Below are 18,979 nucleotides of genomic sequence, written 5' to 3'. Positions count from 1 at the left end.
ATATATATATATATATATATATATATATATATATATATATATATATATATATATATATATATATGGAAAAGTGAATATACCCTTAAGGGTATATAAGTTTAGGTACCTAAACACACAATAATACATCGTTTTGTTTGATATATTATTATAATGTTCTTCAACTTCAACCCCTAAATTGATATACTTTCAAGAATTTCAAAATTTTACTATTATCTTTATCTTATATCACATATTTTCGCCGAACACCTACTAAGTTATATATAATGTAGTTAAAAATGAAAATTATATAAGAGGAAGATAAATGTGTAATTTATAAAAATCATGAAAGTAAATCAAGTTACAAGTTAAATTATAAGAACATTGGGCAATTAGAATGTATTACATGATACAAAACGACGTAGTATGGTGTGTTTTGGTACCTAAGCTTATATACCCTTAAGGGTATATTCACTCCCCCCCCCCCCCCCACACACACACACACACACACACATATATATATATATATATATATATATATATATATATATATATATATATTAGTTTATAACCCATGAGAACTACAATTATAAAATTAATTAAACTTTTATAATTATCAATCAATTATTTTAAATAAGTCATTTTAAATAAATTATTAATTAAGAGATATATATCAAATTTTTAAAGTTATTATTACTCTAAATTTAACATATAATTAGAAAATGTAAATTTGAATTTTGAAATGAATTGCCTATTATATGTATATAACACATGGCTGAATATTAATGAAGAGTTGTATTTGAGTGACACTTGGCAAAAAAAGATTAAAACTATTCATTTATTAGAATAGGGATATATATATATATATATATATATACACACACACACACACATATATATATATATATATATATATATATATATATATATATATATATAGTTCAACTGAGAAAATAAAAAATGTTGAGAATGAGGGCATCATTCTCAATCACTCATTTATTTTTACCGCACAAGGTTCCGTCGTACCAACAAAAATGGGAAAGAAATACACATTTGTTTTTCAACAAAATTTATTTTCTTAAACTATGCTAACCATTACCTTAATATATACAAAAACATAGTTTTTTTTTAAGAAGTTATTTTATCGAAAAATGATTTTAAATATACCAAAATTCATGATTTTTTGCTCTCTACAAATAGACAATCATATTGATATAGTTTTAAGATAAAATAAAAAATTTATTTTTGTTATATTTTCAGCTATCGTTATTCATAAGTGAATAAAAATATATCAAATTTTTGCTAAAGTAGTTATTCACTTATGAATAAAAATATATAATTAATTTTTTTATAGTTTAAGTATCATTTATACTAATTATTTATATATAAATATCAAATTAACTGTAACAAAAATCTGATAAATGTTTTATTTATGTATGAATATAAATTATGACAACAACTAATACACGTTTTATTCAAATATAAATAGAATATATGACGAAAGATGATGTAAAAAATATATTTAAAGTAAGAAAACTTTATTACGTGTCATATTCATATATGAACGATACTTAAACTATAAAAAAAGTTAAACATACGTTTTATTCATAAGTGAATAACGAATGTACTGTAATAAAAATCTATCATATTTTTATTCTTATGAATAACGAGAGGTGAAACTTTAAAAAAATAAATCTGTTATTTTATCTTAAAACTATACCAATATGGATGTCTATTTATAGAAAATAAAAAAAAAATATGAAATTTGATATATTTAAAATAGTTTTTCGATAAAAAATGGCTTTTTAAAAATAAAAATAAATAAACAAAAAAATTTTTTTTTTGTGTATATTAAGGTAATGATTAACATAATTTAAGAAAACATGTTTGGTTAGAAAACATGTTTATCCGTTGTTCATTTCCGCCGGTACACCTAAGTGTTTTGCAGCAAAATAAATATGTGGTTGAGAATGATTCCCTCATTTTCAACTTTTTTTTTCTCAATTGAACACTCTCTCTCTCTCTCTCTCTCTATATATATATATATATATATATATATATATATATATATATATATATATATATATATATATATATATATATATATATATATATATATATATATATATGACATTGGAAGCAAATTTTATACACGTAACAATTCCTCAATAAGCAAAATTAGTCCTTTCAGCCACATTCAAGAACAAGTAGGCAAAATCAAACTTTTACGCAACTTAAAAGGTGTGAAATCAACTTTGAAAAAAGAAAAAGTTACTTAATTCCACCTATTTCCTTCTTCAACCATTTTCCTTAGGGAAATAAGAGTTTGTTAATGACTCAATGTACTACAGAAACGGAAGAATAAAAAGAAATATGATATTTTACTTAAATATTTGGACCACTTTTTGATAAGTTCGAATTTCAGAGTGGGTTTCTTATGAAAAGCTTTGCTATTTTGAAGAATAACGTGAAATTTGGCTATTGTATGGAAAGTCATTTAAAAAAAATGGTTCAATTAGACATTTTCTCCATATTTCAAGCAACATCATATATTCACTTTAAACAAATAAATCATTCGCCTTACAGCCATCGTTAAAATACTTAAAAAAAAATCAATATATGTTGTATACTTAAAAAAAATCAATATATGTTGTAATGATCTTTTTTATTCTTTGCAATTCATTTATTGCCCTTTTTCGTAAAATTGTCCAAGATATGGAAATGCATTTCGATATGACGGCTCGGCAGAAAGCGGTTTTCCAGTGCTTACGTGCACCACATGCTCAAGATTTCTTTTGGCTATCCCTATAGATGGGCTTGGCCAACACATGTCTCCTGTGGAATATCGTACTATTCTCAAATATCGACTCATGATTCTCATTTTCCCAGCTGACGAGATATGTCCTGTGTGTCGCAAGACATGTTTGGACTCTTTTGGAGAGCATACAGTTCACTGTAAAGAACTCACGGGGTTCAAATACAGGCACGATACGGTTAGGGATGTTTTGTTTGACATATTTAAGCGTGTCAGGGTTTCCGCTAAGAAAGAGGCACCTGTTAATTTCTTAACTGACCCGACAGAAAGAAGATCAATCTTCTGACCGGCTGACATTTTGATTTTTGGATGGGTCGGAGGGAAACACGCATGTGTGGATCTTACAGGGGTATCCCCTCTCGTGGGCCTGAGGGCTGGGGGTTTCACAGCAGGACATACTGCTTTAAAAGCAGCCACAAGCAAGGTCACCAAACATGAGAGATCATGCATAGAAAATCAACACGTGTTCATACCATTTGCATTTGATACGTTTGGTTTCCTCGCACCGGATGCAGTAAAGCTTCTTAAAAGAGTACAACGAATCATGCATAGTAATGTTATATCCCCTAGATCTTCAGATGTAGTCTTTAAAAGAATTAGTTTTACTATTCAAAAAGGCTTATCGACACAACTTGTTGCCCGTGTGCCATCTCACTCATTGTACGATGACAATTGAACTTTTAGTTTAATTTAATTTAAAGGTATATATATATATATATATATATATATATATATATATATATATATATATATATATATATATATATATATATATATATATATATATATATATATATATATATATATATATATATATATATATATATATATGCGCAACAATTATTAATCCCCCTTGGTAAATACACTTCGAAAGTCTAGTAAATACACCCTACACTCCTACATGTAGTAAATCTTAATCAATTATTTGTTTGATTCAAATATTCAAGTGGGTTTGACAGCCTTCACCAAAACAACTGTTTGACTTGTAGTATTCTTTCGATGGAATTTGTATTGTATCTGTGGTGTTTGGATACTCATTAATTCATTGGTTGATGCAACTCAAAGTGAAGTTGGCTTCTTGTGGTTTCAGAATATAATATTACTTGTGTTTATTAAAAAGAGGAATAACCAAAACCAAGTACCAACGTGTAAATGGTTTTGATTTTAACGAGATACATCCCCATATTTTTTTTAATTTGTTATCGGGCCGTATGTTAGAGAAAATTATAAATTTGATTAAACCCACAAATCATTTTAAACAAATAGTGCAAGATTAGTAAAATAATAAAAAACTCATAATTTTTACATGTCATCACCTGCAAAAATCTTGGTGTGTTGCTTTTTTTTAGAGATTTTCATAGGTATGTATTTGCACAAATCATCGTTTTCGCAGGTGGTGACCTGCAAATATCTATGTAACCCTTGAAAATCTTAAAAATATTGTATTTTCTGAAGAAAAAAAACATATGTTGTCATAACTGGTAGACGCGAAAAACAAAGTTCATATCGTTAAAATCATAATTTGTACTGCAAAAATTCATATATTGCAAAAATTCATATATTGTACAGAATGTTATGTTATAAGACATCATTTTGCTAAAAAAATACTATCCAAATCCCTTTGTCATATTTTGAGGAAATTTTTGACATCTCTTTTTGTGATTTATTATCAAACTTTTCCATCTTACAATTTCCTTGTCTTGCTAGAAGAAACATGTGTTTAAACATGTCATATGAGTATTTAGTTGTTATTTGTGTCGGTGGTCTATACTCATCCGGGAATAGCGAATTGATATACACTAGATTAACTATTAAAAACTTCGGTGTTGAAATTTTGTCAGATATAAATTTTATAGATTTATATAATTTGGTCAAATAGTAGAGAGGTTCGGAAGACAGACTTAATATTTGTGTATCTTGTCAACACACTATATTAAAGTATGTTATAGAAATAGTTGATGGTGATGGGAGCATTTAAAAAAGATTATCCAACAAGTTTCAATATAATGTCACAAATTGATCTGTTGGTGGTAGTAATAGATCTAGCAATGGAAGAGGCTCTTGTACCAAAAGAGGAGAAAGCAGAAGAGTGATCCTTACAAAATTTGGTGTATATGTTGTGTAACATCCCAAAAACAGATATAAATTTTTTCATTTTTAATTCATTAGATCACTTAGTATTTGTTCCAAAAACCCATCACAGAAAAAATATATCAAAATCATCAGAGTACAATAACAATCATCAATGTAGAAAATCATCCGGGGAAATGTTTTGCAGTTAAGTCGGGTCCTTCCCTTTGGAACTGTAAGCACTTGAAAATTGTTCAAACCACAAAACTGTAAGCACAAAACTTAGTAAGTTCCCCAAAATACCATATTCCATACATATAGTCATGGGCTACCCCCATGGTCACTACTAGAAAAAAGGCCTTTTACGACGCTCATTGCGCGTCGTAAAACGCTCAGACGACGCGCAAATGCGTGTCAAGGAAGGCCCTGTCATAAAGAGAGACGACGCGCTTTTGCGCGTCGTCTATAGACGACGCGCATTTACGACGCGCATTTATGACGCGCAATTACGACGCGCAATGCGTATCAAGGAAGGCCCTGTCATAAAGGAAGACGACACGCATTCGCGTGTCGTAACCTTACGACGCGCGTGTTTATGACACGCAATGCGTATCAAGAAAGCCCATGTCAAGAAAGGCCATGTCATAAATAAAGATGACACACATTTTTGCGTATCATAATTTTAAATGTTAAAAAAAAATTATTTATGGATTTACTAATTTTCAAATTAAATTTGCATTTAATGTCCAATAATAGAAAATAATATATCATATACAAAAAATATAATCCATTACATAAAATTTAATGTCATACAAAAATACAATACATTGTAATACATTGGTATTTAGGGGACCTAATTGTACATTGCTATTAAGAGGTTTTCCCTAACTATATAACCTATTTGTATAACCAAGTCCAAATGAAAGTATCCACGGCCTTCTTCCAGCTGTGTTAGATTCCAAACGAATTAACCTATATATTAATAAAAAAAATAACATTAACATATAGCAATAAATAATAATAATAATAATAATAATAATAATAATAATAATAATAATAGCCATATTAATAAGTGCATTAAGTCAAAAAGAAAACACAACTACGTATTTGTCTATTTTGTTGACTGGATGAACTATGTGAATGTGAGTAAATGACCCTATTACCCTTCTGTACATATGAATTCAAAAAGAAACACCCCTATGTCCCTTTCTTAGGCTAAATGAATTGTCTGAATGTGCGTAAATCAAATGACTATCTTACCCCTTTGTATGTACTATGTCAAAAAGCATCACCCCCTAGTGAACTATCTGAATGCAAGTAAATGATCATTCTACCCCTTTGTATTTGTTAGGTCAATAAGAAACACACCTATATATATGTCCCTTTTTTTTACTAAATGAATAAACTGTTTGAATGCAAGTAAATGACCATTTTACCCTTCTGTATCTATACCCATCAAAGTAAAAGATGCTGAATGATAAATGATACATTAGTGGATGATATGTCACATAACACATACCTAAAAAAAGCAAGAAATGGCTTCATTAACTTTCTTTTCAGTAGAACCCCATGATGATTGAAGATATGCTTGTGAAAGAAGACAACAGCCAAGAAGGTGAAGAAGTGTGCACCATTCGTTGTTTACACCCTGCATACCACTAGATGTTTTCTCCTTGAGTGTATTTTGGTTCACCATAGCTAGAAGATGCTTCAAAAAAACCAAATATACAAATGAAAGAGGTGGGATTTGGAAGGTGTTTTGAATCAACACGGTTTTGATGTTTGAAAAAACTTTGATGATCAAGTAACAGATTTATCTGCATATGTAAATTTAAAGACTAAGCCTCTAGCTTTGTTTTGACATTTTTATTGTATGTATTTATGTATGTATGTATGTATGTATGTATGTATGTATGTATATATGCATAAACATTTCTTTTTCTAGAATAAAACATCAAGTGCTTACCTGGCCACCCAACTTCACCATGTAGCTCAGCAACAATAGTATTCCCACTGCAAGAACAATATATTTATTACTTGTCCTAACAAAACAAATTGGATGCATGCATGTTAATTAGTGACCTTCTGAAACTGACCAAATTAGTTTGATTGTTTGTGCCATTACACACCTGTTGAAACAAGAATCACAAAATAAATGACACTAACAGAGATTGTCAAAACTTTGAGTAATGAAACAAGGGCTTCTGATAAGATCCTGCTCGTAAATGTGAAACTATTCATAAAATGAAGAATAAAAATGTGAAACTTACTACAAGCATCATGAGTACAAATCCGGTCAAGGCCATTACAACTCCTGTAAATGAGTTCAAGATTACCAATTCACAATTAATATTAAGTGTTGTTTGTATAAAATGAAGTATATAAATTACATTTTGGTTCTTATGTATAGCTGATTTTTTTTTCAATTCTAGTCCCAACATGTTTTCTTTTGTAGTTTTGGTCCTTATTTTGAGGTTTTTAGTTTATGTTCCAATTAAAATGACTAAATTTTTGAGACCAAAAGTAGTCATTTACTTGGTACAGGGACCGAAAATGTTACAAGAAACCTCAAGTAAGACATAAAACTACATAAAAAAAGAAACAACTTTAATCAAGGACGAAAAATGTAATTTAGTTTTAATAAAAACAGTCCATTACCAAAATATGGAACTATTAAGGCTACAAGTAGTGTACAGTTGGACCAGTAAGCTAGGATGTTCCCAAATCGACAACAGTAGCTAGCACAAGAACACATACACGATATCTTCTGCTAGAATTCACAACTATAGTAGCAGCCGTGCTCCTTCTTCTTCTTCTGAACTCATCTCTTGCAACCATTGCTGTAAGCCTAGTCTGAATGGATACAACAGGATGTAAATGCTTGTATGATGTTCTTCCTGCACCTCCTTAAATACTTTTAAAGGACATGAAAAACTTAACTACCAAGGGCAAAGCCAAGGGCAGGAGATTCTCTGTTCTAATGGACATCATAATGTAAATAGTAAATAGTATATACCATTTCAAGATCATTGTCCATATTTGCCTTGTCAAGGATAACCACAAAAGATCAAATCTTGATAGAAGGGTTGGAGTTCTACGTAGATCATATCTCCCCCTGAATCATCAAACAAAACATTCAAAACACAATTTAAGGAATAGATGTAAAGAGAAAAATACCACTATTGCTCCAGCTTTCTCCAAAACTACAAAACACAATAAAAATTATGATCAAAGAAAGTGATTATACAAGCATCCAATCACGAATATAGCATCGCGCTTTTATATTTTTCCTATTAGAAAATAGCACTCTGAAAAATCTACCCAATTTTTCACTTATTGGGACATTGTACTGTGAAAAACCTACTCAATATAGCAACAAAACAAATCTTTATTACCTGAGCACACCGTGGTACCCGTAGCACATACCGGTTCCTTTCGTGAATCCACTTAGGTTGATCTAACCGGCATGCAAAATGGCTGTAACAATTCTCTGGTTCACTCTCCACATTTCTCCACCAACATCATCATCTTTAGCAATCCATGGCTGTAATTCTCTCTCAACCTAACAATCAAAACAACATAGATTCAATTTTTTTTTTAATATTGTAATAAGAAGAAATGTTAGGATAATGTTAGGATAATTTTTTTGACATCCATACCTAAGGAGTACAAATTAATCCCCAGCAACCAATCTAAAGAACTGATTTTTGTTATTGTATATAGCTCTTCCCTCTGCAACAGTCTATCAATAACACATAAATTAAAAACAACTCTTTTGCTTTTTCAAATCTTTATTTACCTGAGCCCAACCGGACAATCAGTAACAGCATCAACAGACAACTCACCGGTATACCTAACAAATTGTAATACTAGTAAATAATGTAAACTGCAAGTTTCTTAAATAAATAGATTTTCACATATAAAGTGTTATCACTTTTAATTACTCTTTCAATCATTAGTCTCAGATTAATGTGTGTACACAATATTTAAAAAATCAAAAATCAAAATGCTTAAAGTTGTTTTCTTCTTCATATAGTTCACTAAGAAGCATTGTACATACATATAAATGTGCATACGTATAAATGTTAAGATGATAAAATAAATTTAAAAAAAATACCTTTACTGACACTGCGTCCAAGATTATTGCTAACACGTAATGGATCAATAACATTAAAATGTTTGGAAACAAAAGTTTGCCCTTGGTTGTCCTGACCACCAGGAAAAACAGCATACAAAGAGCTACAAGCATCAAGAAATACTTTGTTCAACAGCAATTCTCCACTGTCTTTACGAGGTGGCTCAGCTACAATTTTATAAGAATATGTCCACATCAGCATAAAGTCAAACATTGACTTCTGTTAATTATATTATTGAGAAGAAACTAGAAACATCGTCATACACTATTACCAGTCACATCTGGAAGTGAGCTTACTGGCACAGGACCCCATAAGTTAACACAAAAGTTTTCCCAGTCGAAATTACTAACGAACTCCAGAAAACGGTAAAGTACCTGAAAATGCAGTGAGAGCATTCATAAACAAAGGTTCCAAATACATACCTGTAAAGGGTATGTTTGTAAATTGTATGTTAAACAACCTCAAGAGGTCCAACAAAAGAATTGTTGAAAACATGGAATATGTAAAGAACCAAAGTCTCAAGGGCATAAGTTGATATGAGCCCATGGAGAGCACCAAGTATGCGGCTCTCATAATAACACCAGGCTTTGATTAGTATAATGCTCCTCTTAAACAAATGGTTATGGTTTATCAGATTATCAACCTCCTCAAGAAAGCAAAGGGTACACAATCCTCCAAGTTGATTAAAAGATATATCTACCATAATGTTTTCAACAAGGCACTTTATAATCTTCACCTGTAGTTAAACAAACCATAAAGAAATCAGCTTGTAAACAAGTTGAGAAAAAAGATTGATAAGGGGGTGTACCTCAATCAAACACAAATTAAAATTTGAACAAGGCACTTTAATTTATTATTACCAACCATTTAAATCCCCCATTCTTTGCATTTATCAATACATTTGATTGCCAAAGCAACCTCCTCTTGAAGCTGAAACTCACAGAAAACATTAGGGGTGTATATGTCTTTTGTGTTCTGGCATATAAAAAATGATATGGGGGTGTACCTCAATCAAACACAAATTAAAATTTGAAGGGTAAATTAGTAGCTTCTTCATCACTACATACTTGTATTATGGACGGACAATCAATCACCTCTTAAGTTACCTAAATGCTTTGCATTTGAACTCAGCAGCAACGGTTTGTCATCATAACCTCCAGACATATCTGAATGTGATACCTGATATTTCTCAGTTGTATGATATTGTAAAGGTGAAACACTATTTGTAAAACATGAATTATGTCTGTCAAAGTTATCTACATAATCAAATTTCAGTTCTTTGTGGATATTATTTGAAGGTCCAGTCATAAGGCCATGAGATTGTTCACTAGCACATTCCTTATTCATTGTTATGCACTTCTTTTCATATTGCAAAAACATGTGGACTAAATTCATAAGTGTCTATAAGGTTCTACTTATAAATCTGTCTATTTTCTATTTTTGTAGTGCAAGGCATAATATAAACCTGGATAGCAGCAGTTAAAGCATGACCAATGTGTAGAGCTCCAGTAACATTAGGAGGTGGAAGAACCTGTATTTACACATAAACAAGACATCCATAACCAAATTACATTAATCAATGGTTTTTTACAAGCCACAAGCCACAATCCTAAAATCAATCTGTTTAAAAAGGTCTATAGAAACGTCACTGTTTATGAACATTTATAGACACGAAATAGCAAAGAAAATCACAAGAGACTCGTGATGGTGAAAGGAGGTTTAGAATTAAAACTCAGAATCCGTGATTCCAAAGTCATGATAGGCTCTGTTTTATTTTCAATTCCATTTCCATCCATATTGTCTGTAACAGCAGGAACTCACTGGAGGGAAGCTTCTAATGCTTATGGAAGCCTTAACAGAACCTTTCGCCTCTTCACCATCATTTATGTTTTTCTCTTCTGCTTATAGAGACATCTCTTTCGGCATCATCACACCATGAGCAGCCCTAAAAAACCAAAAAAAATACAAAATTAGTTGACTAAGAAAAAATAACCTCAGCCAATGATGTGCCTGGGATTCAAAACAAAAACCTAATGTTTCATTCTTTAATCTTGTGGTATGTTGTGTTAGTGGTATAATGGGGCTTTATTGGTGGCACTGGTGAACGAGAGAGAAGACGAAGGATGGTGGGTGGTTGTCGAGTAGTAGGGGGGTAGAGAGAGAGAGAGAGAGAGCGAGAGAGAAAATCAGGTGTGGTGTCTTCGAAGGCACCAGTGGGAGGTAAATGTTTGCCCTAGATCCTAAACTCCCACCGGACTTCTTCCCGGACTTCATGCTCTTCCATGGGTCGACTTTCTTCCCTTTGCCACTCTGATTACGCAGACGTACCTGCGAGAGTCGGTCTTCGAAAATTTCAGTCTCGAGTGATTTGGAGGCGGGACCACCGGTAGAAGGTTAGGGGCAGCGGTGCATGGGATCTGAGTGGGGACAGAGGGATTGGCGTTCCGATCTTGAACCGGTATCTTGAGATGGCGGAAGTGTGTGCTTAGGTTTCTAGATGCACTCCAAATTCTTAAAGCTTATGGGGTTCGATGTTGATGGTGGCAGCTTAGGGCTTGTAGAGAGAGAGAGAGAGAGAGAGAGAGAGAGAGAGAGAATACAGAGGTAAATGAAGACGAGCCGATTCAAAAGGATGTGTTGATTCAAAAGGATTATTAGGGTTCTATTGTAGGATTCTAGTGTGGATTGAGTTTTTAAGGCTTAATGGCGGTGGTAGTGGCGATGGCTTAGGGTTTACAGAGAGAAGGAAGGAGTGAATGAAAAGAGAGATACTGAGGAGAGAAGGTAGAAGCAGGGTTCTTCAAAATTTTAGAATTCCAGACGATTTCGTTTTCCCCCTTTAAAAACGCGCGTTTAGGCAAAAAAATATAAAGTGACACATTTAGAGGACGCACACTTTATGAAAGGCGCCCTCCGCATTTCTTTTTTTTTTCTTTTCTTACACTAATTTTAGGGCACGCACAAATGCGTGTCCACTATCCTTCAAATTTTTCAAAATTGACATTATTTTTTAAGGCACACACCAATGCGCGTCCTCTATCAGCGAGTGTCATTGTTTGCGCGTCATTAAAGGGCTATTTTCTAGTAGTGGGTCTTGCATACAAATGCCATGGGATCCCCCTAGGGTCTTTCATACTATGTCATTGGCTACCTCCATGGTATTTCCTTGCATTGTCGTGGTTACCTCATTGCCTTATATACAAGTATCATGGGCTACCCCCATGATCTTTCATACAAATGTCATGGGCTATCCCCAGGGTCTTCCATGAAAGTATCATAAATACAACTAGCATCCGACACAGTATAGTGAGAAAACTCACTTCTCTCACAAATAAGCTTAGAACAAAGCTCACTGCCACACCAAAGGTGCTACGATCCACCTATTGAATCAAACAAGGTCCCACCTTAGTCAAACCTCTAAAACAAGTCATTTTGACCAAAAGTAAAACCAGTTCAAGGTAAAATGCAATGGGCAGCACTTCCATTAACTAACCATCACACCGTGAACAACTGATGTCACATAGTGAGAAACAGACTCAACCTAGTCCCAACTCAATCATGATTCAACTCAGACTCGACTCAACTCAGTCTCGATCCAGGCGATCATCACGTCATGATGTACAGGTCATCACGCCGTGAAGAAATCAGTCCAAGTTAACCGGGGAAAACCTCAGTCGTCACGTCGTGACAATAAGGGTGTCACATCGTGGAAACTAGTTTTCCCAGCTTAACGAATTAAACCATTTTCCATCAATTCCATGAGCCCAAAAGCGCATATCTTATTCTTCCTAATGTCTTAATGGATAAAGTTTCAAACTATATCCATTAAGAAATCCCTCTAAGTCAAGATCTCAAGTCCAAGGCCCTTTATGGCAACTTTAATGCATGGAATCAACCATTAAGCGCTTAATTCATAAAGTCTTCAATCCAAAACATCCAAAAGGGTTTTAAGAACCCTAATGATCCCTAAAAATGCAAAATTTAAGTACATATGAATCCCCATGCATGTCCTTTCCCAAACCTAGGTCAAAAGATGCAATGTGACAAAAAAAATCCATGCAAGGCTTCCAAATCACCACCCCATTCTAGATCTATGGGATAATATGCTCTTAGGACACAAAGAGATCATAAAGTTGCAAACTTTATCTCTTCTACTCATTTTATCACCACAAATGGGGTCTAGAATGGAATAAAGCTTAGATCTAAGAGGCATAAAACAAAAAGATGAGTGTTTGAGGACTTACAAAAATTCCAGAAGATGCACACAAGGCTGATAAGAGATTTCATGGATGATCTAAGAACCAATTCTTCTTATCCTTCCTTCAAAACCACCACAAACTTGCAAAAGTGAGCTCAAAAGCCTCAAGAGGGCTTGGGTTTTACCAATGGGGCGTTTGGAGGTGATAGAGGTTGAGTGTGAAAGAAACTCTAGCCATGTAGGGTTCGAAATGAATAGTGAGAAGTGGAAATAGGATTAAGTTTGTTTGGGTTCAAAACTGTGAATTTCGAAGTGTATGTACTTTGAAAGGCACCTGTTGATGTCGAAGTCGAATGTTTAGTCCTTGTATACTGTTTATGTACCTATAACACTTTATAAATAGAGTAGGTATAAGGGTAGAGAGTAACTTTTAGGTTGTTCATCATTGTATTCTCTCTCGAACTCATGTACTCTTATAGACGATTAATGAGCCAATTAGATCTTATTTACATATCGTGTTATTATTGCTTTTAGTCATTGATTTTAAATTCATAACTCGATTATTACACACTTCAATTGGTATCAGAGTAGGATTCATTCAGTCAATTTTAGTTTTCTCGTACTTATTCAATATCTTTGAACCGCTCTTTCCGATTCAAAGTTTTCCACGATATTGAAACAAAAAACTTGGTTCAATTGATTGTTTTGCTTAGATTCTGCAGTTTGTTTGTTAAATCGAGTGCTTGTTGATCAATTTTTGATTGATTCTCCTTTAGACATCTTTTCTGAATCAAAAATCACTTTTGTCCGTATAAAAGTGGCAAACTTCAATATGAACACGATGTCAAGTTTTTCTCACTTGCTTGGATCATCTACAAAGATTCCAATGCTCATTCCTGAATACTATGAATATTAGGCCAATCGAATAGAGGATTATCTCAACAGCATAGACGAAGATCTGTGGAGGTGTATCACAACTGAAAACTATCATCCTAAAACTCTTGAACATGTTGGAACTGTTGGTTCTTCTGCTGATGTTGCTTTGCAAACAGATAAACAGAAAGCAAATGATAAGAAATGCCTTCGAGAACTACATGGTGTTCTTGCATCAATATTTTACAACTATGTTCGAAGTTACAAATATCTAGGCAGTGAGAAGACCACGAAAAGTTTAGTGAAGCAGTGCTTGTTGGAATTGGGTGAGTTCAAGAAGAAAGAAAACGAAACCATCGAGTTATACTATGATCGCTTGAATGAATTGATCTTCAAGTGTACTCGTTATGGTGTTATTCGTTCAACTGTGGAATACAATTTGACTTTCCTGATGGGGTTGTGAAAGGAATGGAGGAACATAAGCCTAATGATTAAAACTCAACAAAGTTTTGATGGTTATTATTTGGATAATTTATACAATGTTCTTTAGGACCATGAAAGTGAGGTAAATGAGATAGCTGAAGAAGGAAAGTTGAGCTTAGGAGGACCTTTGGCTGTAATGTCGAAAGTGATTGCCAAGGACTCTGAAATCGAATCTGGTGAACAAGAGGATGTTGAAGAAGAAGGATTTTTGGTGAATTCTGAGGGAGAAATAGTGGTTTATTACTCAAATAATAAAGTGAAAAATTATTCAAAAAAAATTTCAATCTAAAATACAAGAACAACATTGAACTCAACGGGAATATCTCAACAAGTAAAGGTGCAAAAGTAGAGTCGAAGGATGAGAAGAAGGAAGGAAATATAGTAATTAAGAAGAAGCCATTATAGCTAAAGAGGATTCGGGCTATAATTGCAACTACTGCAATGATTCGAATCACTTGGCCAAAGACTGCATGTTGCGAAAGAAGGAGAAGAAGAAGAAGGAGAGGGTGAAAGATGAAGCATACTACGCAATGAAGATTGGGGAGTTGAAGGATCAAACCAAGGGACTTTCCTTGATGGCGAAGGGACGAGATGAAAGTGATGGAACATATTAGATCTGGTCATCAGGTTCTGATAATGAGGAAATGAGGAATCCTACTCATGGGACAATGGTTGTTCAGTTCGAAGAGGATAGTTTGAATGATGAGAAGGTCACTGGAACATGCTTTGTTTCAACTAGATCCGACAAAGCACCAATGACTTCGAAGGTACATAATCTTCTTGATTCTCTTAATATTCCTTCTAGTTCTTATCATATAGTTTTAACAGATTTTGATGATACTCTTTCTTATCTTAATGATATGTTGATTTCTATGAGTAGAGAAGCTGAACAATCGAAATCATTACTATATGATGTTCGAAAAAAGATGGAAGTTAAGAAGAGTATGATAGAGAACTTAGAGCCTCAATTGCGAAACATTACAGTAGATCGGGATTTGGTGAGGAATGATCATATTTTGTTAGTTAAACAAACAAATATCTACTGTAACTCTACAAAACGTCTGCATGCTAAACTTACTGAATTGCATCATTCTTCTTATATTTGCAAAGATCAGCATCGCAAATTACTGCCGTTCTTAGCTTATGAAAGAGAAAAAGTAAATGCTACTTATTATGATTGTGAAAAGAAAATTGATGAGTTTGATAAAAGTTCCTACTGACTTGTATACATATGGAATAATTAAGATTGATGAATGCTTAAATGTTGATGATCTTGTGAATATAGTTAATGAAACTATAACTAAAATGAATAAGTTAAAATTTTGAACATGACTAAGAATTTGACATTACACTCTCAACAAAATTTCACTGATATCGAAGATGATTCTGATAATATCAGTGAAATTGAGGAAGTGGAAATTGTCAATTGTTTTCAATTATCTATTATTAATGTCAATTCGATGGCAAAAGGCAAAGAAATATGTCAAGATTCAATGTAGAAGGTTAACAATGACTAACCTTCTACATCGAAAGTTTGCGATTGTTTTGATCAAGTTGTAGTGGAAGACTATGAAAGCGATGAGGATGATGTTTCCAATAAAATACCTATTCCTAACGTCTTTGTCGAACAAGTTTATGAAGAATCAAAGGAGTTCGAAAAGATGTTGAAAGAAAAATGTATAAATGTGGTTGTATTTCCAAACCAAGTGTTTGTCGCTTTTGGAAATGGTGACAAAGTGAATCCAGAAATAAACAAATTGGTTGAGGAAGATAAAAAAGATGTGACAAAAGATGATTTCTATTCGAACCAAAGTACAGTTGAAAATGTTTTGAAAAAAACTCAACAACTTTTCAAATACAAAAGCCAAAACGTTTTTGGGAAGTAAAAACGGAAAAATCAAGTGTTGTTAATCAAACCAAAGAAACTGTTTCGAAATCTCCAAAGACAAAAACACAAGTTTTCAAGGAAAGTGTTCAAAAATTTGTTACTAAGGAAGGGATTTTAAATATAAAATCTTGAAACAAAGTTTATTGGAAAAATGTCAGTTTTTGAAAAACAAAAGTTTTTAAGAAAAAATCAACTGAACATGTTAAGACATTTCCTGAAAATAAAACGTCTATTTAAAACAAGTCTTCTCAAAAGAAAAATAATTTTCGAAAAGGTCAAAATAATGTTCAAAATCAAGTTAGATCTCAAAATGTTCAAAATCAAGGTAACATAAATTTTGTTCACACTCAAAATCAAAGAAATGTTGGTTTAAATCATAAAAATGAAAGTTTTGTTCAAAACAAAAATCAAAAGAGTTTTGTTCGAAATAATGAACAAAGAAACTTCAAACCAATTCATGGACAAATACATTTTCAACAAGTTCACATTGTTTTAATCGAAATGTTGTTGGTTATCATAATTAATATCAAAATCGATTTTAAAATTCACCAAAACAGTCTTTTCCAAAACGAAAATTTGAGAAATAAGATGTTCAAGGAAGGAAATATGAACCTTTTAAGCCCATAAATCCACACTTTCCAAATCCTGATTTGATGCAGAAGGTGAAAGCATCCTTTGCGAAAGGATGAAGTGATGTGAAAAACATCAATCATTGGCTCGAAGGTAAAGGAAAACAATATCAATCGGGAAAATACTATCATGAGAAAATCAAGTGTGCTTACAAGCACTACTTAAATGATTCGATGTATGAAAGTTCTTCAACATTGGAATCGAATCCATCTGTGAAAAAGTAGAAAGAAATTTCGAAGAAGAAGGATGAAAGACATCGAACTGATGATGGAAAAGGAACATCAATGTTGAACCTTTGCCATTAAATGATTACATTTCAATGCCCAAATCTATTGAAATTGACTTAATTAACAGTTTAAATTCAAAGGTTCGAAATTAGGTACTAGGTTCATCCTTTCAAAATGCATTTCAAACTAATGTCCAAGGACCCAAAAGGTCTTGGGGACCTAAATTCTTTTGAATGATCGCAGGTACTATGTGACGAACAATACGATGAGCACTGGTACATTGATAGTGGTTGCTCTCCTCACATGACTTGTGAAAAGAGAATTTGCAAGATTATCAAAAGCTAGATAATGCAGGAGTAGTGAAGTTTGGCAACAACAAAAAATGCAAAGTCAAGGGATATGGCAAGGTGACGAATGGAAAATTCACTGTGAATATAGTGGCGTATGTCGAAGGCTTAAAACATAATTTGATTAGTGTTTCGTATCTCATTGTGGGCACTGGCAATCAAGTTGTGTTCAATGAAAAAGGAAGCATCATTTTAAACAAGGAAACAAAGGAGATTCTTCTTAAGTCAAAAAGAAATGGAGACATGTTCACGCTCGACATGAAACCTATTGTTGGAGTTCCCTTTGTGTGTCTACTATTAAAAGCTTCATCTGATCTTAGTTGGTAATGGCATCATCGTCTATCACATCTAAATTTCAAAAATCTTAATAAATTGGTTTTACATGATCTAGTTCGAGGCTTACTTTTTTAAACTTTGATAACAATTCTTTATATGTAGCTTGTGAATAGTGAAAAAAACATATGCAAGGTCATCTAATTTTCATTGACTCCAAGATCATAGAACCTCTGGAACTTATTCATATTGACCTATGTGGGCCTTCGACTGTTGAGACTCTAAATAAGAAGAAGTAAATATTCGTCATTGTTGATGATTTTTCAAGGTTTACTTCGATATTCTTTCATCGTCATAAGTCTGAAACAGCTCAAGTGATGATTGATTTTATCAAAAACATTGAGTTGAGTCTAAAGAAGAAAGTGCAAATAATTAAAAGTGACAATGGGTCAGAATTCAAGAATCGAATTCTTGATTCATTCTTGAATGAGTTGGGAATCTCATATAACTTTTTGTCTCCATACACATCGCAACAAAATGGTATAGTCGAGAGGAGGAATCATTCTCTATGCGAAGCTGCAAGAACCATGCTCACATATGCGAATTTGCGTCAATATCTTTGGGCGGAAGCTGTTTCGATGTCATGTTTTACACAAAATCGTTCTTTTATTCATCGTCGTTTCAACATGACACCTTATGAGATCATTAAAAAAACGAAAGCCTAATGTTAAATTCTTTCATGTTATTGGTTGCAGGTGTTTTATAATGAACCTCAAGGACAATATTTTAAAATTTTAGTCAAAGGCTAATGAAGGAATTTTCCTGGGTTATTCGCACAATTTTGTTGCATATCGAGTGTTGAACAAACAAATGAGAAAGATCGAAGAAACTTTCAATTTTACATTTGATGAGTATTATGTCAAGCGTGTCGAGCAGTCATTCATACAAAAGCCTATCATTTCTGAAACAAATGAAGATTATGAAATCATGAATTCTTATGATGTGGATTAAGATTTGATTTTTGGTATTTCAGATAGGGTGATTGATGTTGAAAACCATGCTG

At 32.8% G+C, this 18,979-nt stretch overlaps 2 protein-coding genes across 3 annotated transcripts; both read right to left on the bottom strand.

The window, feature by feature from the left end:
• Positions 1-5,418: 5,418 nt before the first annotated feature.
• On the bottom strand, positions 5,419-7,458 carry LOC128133863 (uncharacterized). Of its 2 annotated transcripts, none has more exons than XM_052771379.1 (5): positions 7,132-7,458; positions 6,944-6,990; positions 6,828-6,874; positions 6,381-6,559; positions 5,419-5,833 (listed from the first exon to the last, which is right to left on the bottom strand). In XM_052771379.1, exons 1-4 carry the CDS (start codon positions 7,300-7,302, stop codon positions 6,381-6,383), a joined length of 444 nt encoding a protein of 147 aa, XP_052627339.1. In that variant the 5' UTR covers positions 7,303-7,458; the 3' UTR covers positions 5,419-5,833. The 2 variants fall into 2 exon arrangements, 1 of the variants encoding a protein (XP_052627339.1); XR_008232175.1 differs by having other exon boundaries at positions 5,427-5,833; positions 6,381-6,569.
• A 1,488-nt stretch (positions 7,459-8,946) lies between these two features.
• On the bottom strand, positions 8,947-10,877 carry LOC128133508 (uncharacterized). Its single transcript, XM_052770975.1, has 6 exons — positions 10,860-10,877; positions 10,463-10,528; positions 10,177-10,353; positions 9,458-9,733; positions 9,261-9,371; positions 8,947-9,216 (listed from the first exon to the last, which is right to left on the bottom strand). Exons 1-6 carry the CDS (start codon positions 10,875-10,877, stop codon positions 8,947-8,949), a joined length of 918 nt encoding a protein of 305 aa, XP_052626935.1.
• Between the last annotated feature and the right edge of the window lie 8,102 nt (positions 10,878-18,979).

This window comes from Lactuca sativa, chromosome 4 (assembly GCF_002870075.4).
Source record: "Lactuca sativa cultivar Salinas chromosome 4, Lsat_Salinas_v11, whole genome shotgun sequence".
In the NCBI taxonomy this organism is placed as follows: Eukaryota; Viridiplantae; Streptophyta; class Magnoliopsida; order Asterales; family Asteraceae; genus Lactuca; species Lactuca sativa.
This window is presented reverse-complemented; position numbering and strand designations above follow the sequence as displayed.